The following is a 7,370-nucleotide window of genomic DNA, read 5'->3' on the forward strand; positions in this document are numbered from 1 at the left end:
GCCCCAGGAGGGCCCCAGAGGTGAGGTCACCGTGACAACCAGCCAGGAGTGAATTATCCCAGCCTAGGACGCAAGCTAACCGTCTTCCCGTCCTGTCCTCGAGCAGGAAGCTGAATGACCCCTACCCTTTGGCCTGGCTTCTCACCCTCTCGGCTCCAGCCAGCCAATTTCCTTGCATCAAAGGCCATTTGGTACCCAGCAGCCAGACAGAGGTGTGGGTCCGACAGGGAGGCCAGAGTGGGGCCCGGAGCCCTTGGAAACAGGAAGCACATCCTCTGTCCCCTTCGTGCTCAGCGCATTCCACTCCCTCATCTGGGAGAAGCAGCCAATCCCTCCCCAGACCTGCAGTGCTGGGGCAAAGCCGGCAGCCTGGGAGCTGGCTTCTCACCCTGTGGGCCTGGTCAGCCTCAAAATGGAAGGATGAATCGATCAGGGTCACATGTAAAGTGCAAGGAACCTGCCCATCCCACCCCCCCCACCCCCCACTGCTCTCACTGGCCCACAGGTGTTCCCACCCTCCCCACCAGACAGGACACCCAGGCTCAGAGGAAAACCCACGTGCACGAATAAAGTCCCTGACAGTCAAAGTCAGAAGTCCAAAGCCACATGATGTTTAAGAGGACAGGATTTAAGCCCGTGTTGGGAATATCCGAGCTCCAAGGACCCCTGGCCCCTCCTCCCTTCCTGAAGGCCCTTTAAAACACCCACCCCTCTAGAAAACTAAGTAGACTTTCTTAATACATAAATTAACCACTTTATTGAATATCAATAAACTGTACATATAACTATACAAAACGTCTCCTTAGTACAAAATGTTGCTTGCAATATAAATACCAGTGTACCTTTAAAAATGTAAACATCTTCCTCCCAGGCCCACCTGTCAGACCCCAAAAATAGTTCTGGGAGACACATCGGTCAGGCTGAAGCACCCCACTCGGGCCCCCAACAAGTGACAGCAATTCCTCACAGTCTCTTTTGAGACGTTGTTAAATTGCCCATGAAACAGGTGCCACCATGACAAACAGGAGGCTGAAATAGCTGCCCAGGCCTGGGGGCGACCTGGGGTCTAGACCAGTCCTTGTGTCAGTGACCGCCCCCACAGGCCCTGGGGGTGAACCTGCGCGCTTAGTCACACCTCCTGGAGGGGTGGCCTGAGGGTTCCGGGTGGGGGAGGAGTGGGTTCCCCTGAGTGGGGGGAGCTTCCTATCAGTCCGCCTGCTTTTGTCCCGGAGCTCAAAGCAGCTGTATCCAAACACCTTTGGATACACAAACCCACACAGAGAGGCCAACTCCAGAACACTTGGCTGCAAGCCACCCTCCCCACCAGCCGTTCACAGAAACGTCCACGGGAAGGCCTCTCTCAGAGCCCACCGAGGCACCAGGGCAGAGAGAACTGGAAAAAGGTCCTCAGAGTCCTGCGGGGCAAACGCAGCCAAAAGGGGGAGCTCAGAAGGGAATTCCGTGGCAGTTGGAAGGATGGAGGCCACAATGGCCGGGGGAGGGTCTGGAGAGGCAGAAGGAGCTTTGAGGGTCAGCGGGGGCCCCCCGAGCAGCCTGACTCTTGGTGTTTGTGCAGCAGGGACATGCGGGAAAAGGTTCGGGAGCAGGTCTTGCACTGATACTTCTTGACATCCGAGTGGGTCTGGAGGTGGGCCCGAAGGTTGGAGCGGTCGGCGAAGGCTCGGCTGCAGTGGGAGCAGGAAAAGGGCTTCTCTCCTGAGGACAGAAAACAGGAGAGTCGAGTGCTGAACCACTTGGGGTAACAGCTGGCATTTATTTGAAATCCTGGTCCCCCCACCCCGGCCTTTCGAAGCCAGATCACCCCAACCCTGAAGGAATCCCATGACCCAGAAAAACCAGGCCCTATTATCTGGTGCCCAAAGCCCTAGATGTGATCGGGAGTTCTGCCACCTCCCACCGGGTGACCTTGAGCAAGTCATCTGGCTTCTCTGAGCCTCCATTTGCTCATCGGTAAAATGGAGCTGTTCACCCCCGCACCTATAGGAGTCAGTAATCCAGAGGCGGTAAGTAAAGCCCTCATCATGGCAAGCTGGCCGGGGGTGCTCAACACACCATGACGATGATGGTGACGGAATTTACTGAACACTTACTTTGTGCCAGGGACTCTCGCCTCATTTAGTCCTACCTCTGTCCTCAGTTTAGAAACGGTGAAACTGAGGCACAGAGAAGCCACGTAGGATATGCAGGGTCACCCAGCAAGAACCAAGCACCCTGATTCCAGAGCCCTTGATTTTAACCACTACACAGACGGCCTCTCAGGTAAGGGGGCTCTAGTGGGTACTCCTTATTATCACGCCTGGATTCACTTCATCGGGGGACAAAGCTGGAGTCAACCTTAAAGGCTCCCGGCCACACCCCTCCCCCCAGCAGGTTAGCCCACTTCTCTGAGCTGCTTCCGCATCACAGTGCTGCTGCCTGCCGACTATGTTCTTTCCTTCCCTTCGTTGTCAGTGATCTCAAGTCTTGAAATTCAGGGATCTCCCCTGGATTCACCCCAAGCCTCTAGCCCAGGGCCTGGGACCCCGCCACAAGGCTACAGAAACCTTTTACCTTATGACTTGTTTAGACCCCTTTCTACCTGTGCCCCTCATACCACCTGCCTGGCCCAGGGCATGCTGAAAAGAGTCCTGCTCCCGGAGCTAGGTACACAGTACGTGCTCACTCAAGAAGTGTTTATACAAAGAGAAGTCTGTTGTTTTTTAAAGCCTCAGAGGAGCCTGACCCCTCAATCACCACCAGATAATGCTGTTCACCAATTTTTCCTAATTCCTGCCCCAACGAAGACGATATAGTACACAGTCCGAAAACACTGACAATGTTATTGTGTTTTCTTGGGGGTGCAGCATCTCCTACTAAATAAGAAGGCCAAATAGTAGCTCATTAAACAAGTACTTATCAAGCTTCCACTATGTGCCAGCCAATAAAACTGAACATTCTTTACTACAAAGTAAAATTCTACCCTCCCACTCTCAGCCTGATATGCCCCTAGGCCATGGCCCACTGGTTAAATCTGTGTTGGAATTCAAGAGCAGGGAATGAATGAATTCCATCAGCCTCTGGGTGCCTGGGGCACTGTGCTGGGCACTGGGAGGGAGGGGTCCAAAGTCAGATGCCTGAGGCTGACTGTGGAACCGTCCACTCAACGGCTCAGTCTCCTGGGGCAGAGAGACAAGGCAACAGGCTACCCCACAGAGCAGGGGGACTTAGCAGGAGGACTAGGGAAGGGATGTCTGAGTTAACTGGCTCGGTCACTATTGAGCACCCTCTGCATACTAGGCCAGGAAGGTCTGATGACTGCACTACAAGGTCCACATGAAGTTCTTCCTCCTTCACACACTCCCTGGTGAACTAAGGGCTTACTGGACACAGATCTGGGTAAGGGGGCACGGAGTCCTATTTCCCCAGGGCACGGAAAGCCACTACCCTCTCACCTCCTGTACAGAAGTGAAGCGACCCTGGCTCCAGCCTTCTGAGCTGTGACTTGGGAAAGTGATTTCCTTCTGTGCCTCAGTTTCCTGATCTGTAAGGTGGGGGTTACAACGGCACCCCCTTCCTGGGGCTGTCGATTTACTGCATTAACCCAGGTAAAGGAGGCCCTGGGCAATACCCTTCCCACACAGCAAGTGCTCAGTGAACGCTACCTTTATGCTGCGTAGGATCAGACACGACTGTGAACAAAGGAGGGAGGCCTCGGTAGGACGTGATGGGGTGGAGGGGTCTGTGTGTGCAAGCAGCAGGCACAGACCTGCACCCCTTGCAGATCCCCCACCCCCGCAGACGTCTTTACGGTGATCCTGGCGAGTGTGAAATCGGCACCAGGCCGGCGGGGACAAAGGCCGCCGAGGGGGGCACTGTACATGCGATACTCCCCGGATTAAAGGGGCCTGACACGCTGCGGGCCAGCAGCTGAGGCCAGGAACAGGTGCTGGGCACCACTGGCCCATGCACCTGCTCCAGTCCCCCAGCCCCCACCCACTGGGCCCACCATTAAGACACACAATGGGAGTCAATGAGGATGGTGATGGTGCATTTCAACAGGCTTTTTGTGTCTGAGCCGTGCCTTTACATGAAAATAATGTCGGGATGGGAGGGGGGAGAAGCTGGGGGGCTCAGGGGAGCACCCCAATGGTTTCGACTCCCCCAAATAGAGCCCTCTTCAGCCCAGGACAGAGACCTGGCAGTTGGCGGGACCTTTACATCAGGTCCCTTTAAAATCAGGGCTGCGTGTGCACGAAGTAACGGGGACGGGGGTGAGGGGAGGGGGGGGGTCGTCTGCAAGCCAGGGTGGGGGGTGGGGTGGGGGTGGGGGGATGCCCGGGACACTTTGTGGGAGTCGTAATATCAATAATGCCTGCAAAACGCCAGGCCTAAACAAACCACCCCACTGACCCTCATGGCTCAGAGGTCAGCCACTGGGCCAGGAAATGCCAGAACTGAGGTCTCCAGACCCGTCAGCCTGACCCCAAAGCTGCTAGCTGTGACCCTTGAGCCTTCTCCCATAGTCACACCCCAAAGAGCAGCCACCTTTCAAGTTCTGAAAGGACGCAGCGGCTACCTTTTCCACGTTTCCAGAGAGCTGAAGGATAGAAAAGTCTCCATTTCACAATTTTCTACACATTTAGTCTCATGTTTTTGAAACACAGGTAGAACTGCGTTCTGTGCCGGCAAAGGTATTCCCAGGGCCGCAAGATAGGACTGAGTTTATCTAGTCCACGGCGGGGGCAGGGAGAGCAGCCCTGAGAACCATGATAACAAATTATTATGAAGTGATTAAGGAGACACTGAATCTTGATACCCGCCCTAACAAGTGCTATCAGCATCCTGAGGCTCAGAGAGGTTCAATCGCTTGCCCAAGTCCACACAGCACGGAAGCGGCGCAAACATCAAAAACATTTCTGTTCAGGGGGCACCGGGGTGGCTCAGTCAGCTGGGCGCCCCAACTCTTGATTTCAGCTCAGGCCACGATCTCACCGTTGGGTGAGTCCGAGCCGCGCATCAGGCTCTGTGCTGACCGTGTGGAGCCTGCTTGGGATTCTCTCCCCTCTCTCTGCCCCTCCCCCACTCGCCTGCTGTCTCTCTCAAAATAAATAAACATTAAAAAAAGAAACCACTTTCGTTATCACGTATCAAGTGGTGGCCCTGGTGCTTTCTGCATATGCTTTCTTTCGTGCAACCCGTGCAGAACCCCCACAGGCTGGTCTCATGCTCATTGTACAGACGAGGAAACTGAGGCCAGAGTGGGGACACAGCAGAGCAAGGTTGGAAGAAGTTCTCCGAGCAGGATATTCTGAGCCAGGTGGGGGGTCTGACAACATCCTGCCTGGCTGGGGAGGGGGTGGGGGTGGGGGTGGGGGTGCGGAGGGCGGGGGCGGTGGGCTCCTTCACACCTGGCCCCGACGGCAAGGTGTTGGTTGCACCTTTCCCCGGACCCCCAACTCCAGCCCATCCGGTGAAGGAGCGGAGGCTGCGGAGTCTCACACAGTCACCCACCCAGCCCATCTGCCTGGCTGACGGGCGGCCTCTCCGAGCGCCGCGGGGAGGCCCGAGCCTCGGTCTGCGCACCCCGAAAGCGGCAGCCGGCCCGGTCCCCCACCCTGACCTCGGGCCGGCCGACAGGCGGGGGCGGGAGGGCGGCGGCCCGCGGGGACACTCACCCGTGTGCGTCCGCACGTGGCCCTGCAGCAGCCAGGGCCTGGAGAAGGCCTTCCCGCAGGTGCCGCAGACGCAGGGCAGCGTGTGGCTGCGGATGTGCATCTTGAGGGCGCCCAGGCTGAGGTACTCCTTGTTGCAGTACTTGCAGCTGAAGGCCTTGCGAGTCTGGGAGTCCTTGGCCACGGAGAGCCCGGCCAGCTGCGCGGGCAACCGGCCCAGGCCCGGGAAGGCAACGTAACCCTCGGCCTCCAGGGAAGAGGCCGAGGTGGAGGAGAAGGACGAAGGGGCCGGCGAGGGGGGGCTGGGCGGCTGCGAGCCTTTCCCGCTGTCGTCGTCCGACAGGGAGGTCAGCTCCGCAGCCTTGGGGACCTCCTGGGGCAGAAGGGCGGCCCAGCCGATGGGCTGGGCTTGGGGCGCCAGGAGAGAGTCCCAGATGAGCGTGGGCAGAGAGGCCGTGGGGTTGAGGACCTCGGGAGGCGGGATGGCCGCCAGCAGGTGGGCCTGGTCGTAGGGCTGCTGGAAGGTAAACTCTGGGGGGAGACGGAGAAAAGGGCAGGGTCAGGCATTCGGTCGGTCGCGCAGTCAGTCAACAAACCGTAGCCTGCTGGGGGCGGGGGCGGGGGCGGAGGGGGGGGGGCGGCGCGCGGGGCCGGCGCTCAGTACTTACTGGAGGGAGGAAAGAATCGCGGCCCCGACGGCCCGTCCTGCCCGCCCAGAGCCCCTCTTCACCCCGGCCGCCCCGCTCGCCCGCCCCGGCCTCCAGATCTCACGCGCAGGGCGCCGCCCAGCCCCGACTCGGGGGCGGAGGGGGGGTGGGGTGGGGGGGGGGCCCTGCCCCTGCGTCCCCGCCAGGCCCCGGCCCCCTCCTTTCCCCAGTCGCCCCGCCCCGCTTCTCCCCTGTCGGCCGCCGAGCAGACAACTCACGCAAGACCACCGCCCTCGGAAAGCCCTCCTCCAACCGTCCATTCACCTGCCCCGGGCTCCTCACACCCCTCCGCACACCGCCCCGCGCCCGGCCCCTTGGCTCCATTTTGGGCCCAGGATTTTGCCCCCGAGTCCCCCCTCCTTCCTCCCTCCCAGCCAGCCTTCGCCGGTCTCCCCGAAGCCCCCCGGGGTCCCTCACCCCGTCCACTCACCTGGAGAAGAGTCGTGCAGCTCGCTGTAGTTGGGCCTCCGGCGGGAGCAGGCGGACTTCCTGACGAGGAAAGAGCGCGGCATGGTGGCCAAAGCAGCCGGGGGTCGCCGGTTCGCACAGGGGTCGCGAGGCACTCCACCCGCGAGGCCGTGCCGCTGCGCTCTGAGTGGAGACGCGCCGCCAACTCCTTTAAGTACTCCAGCCTCTGGAGGGGCGTGGTCGAAGGAGGCCACGCCCCTTTGTCACCTCGGCGCCAATCGAGGCGCGCCTTCGCCGGAGGCCACGCCCCGAGCAGGTGCGCCGGGGCTGGCGGGGCTCGCGCCGCGTGGCGCTGGGGGCCGGGCGGGGGCCGCTCGGAGGCCCGGCCGCGGGCGCTGCTCCGATCGCCCCGCGGCGGATTGCCGGGGGCGGGCACAGGGAGCCCCAGGCGAGGCGGGACCCCCTTCGGTACCCCGCGCGCCCGCCTGCCCAGCCATGCACGGTCGTCTGCTTCTGGCGCCCCCTGGCGCCGCCCGCCGCGGGTCTGGGCACCTGACGTTCCGAAACCGCCTCCGCCTCAGGC

The 7,370-nt window shown here is 60.1% G+C and overlaps 1 protein-coding gene across 1 annotated transcript; it reads right to left on the reverse strand.

The window, feature by feature from the left end:
• Window positions 1–719: 719 nt before the first annotated feature.
• Window positions 720–7,087, reverse strand: SNAI1 (snail family transcriptional repressor 1). Its single transcript, XM_042980174.1, has 3 exons — window positions 6,810–7,087; window positions 5,676–6,203; window positions 720–1,716 (listed from the first exon to the last, which is right to left on the reverse strand). The coding sequence occupies exons 1-3, from the start codon at window positions 6,889–6,891 to the stop codon at window positions 1,532–1,534; spliced, it is 795 nt and encodes a 264-aa protein (XP_042836108.1). The 5' UTR covers window positions 6,892–7,087; the 3' UTR covers window positions 720–1,531.
• Window positions 7,088–7,370: the final 283 nt, after the last annotated feature.

Source organism: Panthera tigris, chromosome A3, assembly GCF_018350195.1.
Source record: "Panthera tigris isolate Pti1 chromosome A3, P.tigris_Pti1_mat1.1, whole genome shotgun sequence".
NCBI classification, from domain to species: Eukaryota; Metazoa; Chordata; class Mammalia; order Carnivora; family Felidae; genus Panthera; species Panthera tigris.

Coding starts and splice junctions, on each gene's coding strand:
- SNAI1 (XM_042980174.1), bottom strand. CDS start 6,891: ATGCCGCGCTCTTTCCTCGTCAGGAAGTCCGCCTGCTCCCGCCGGAGG. Junction 6,204..6,809: donor GCTGCACGACTCTTCTCCAG/GTGAGTGGACGG, acceptor GTCTCCCCCCAG/AGTTTACCTTCCAGCAGCCC. Junction 1,717..5,675: donor CCACGTGCGGACGCACACGG/GTGAGTGTCCCC, acceptor TTCTGTCCTCAG/GAGAGAAGCCCTTTTCCTGC.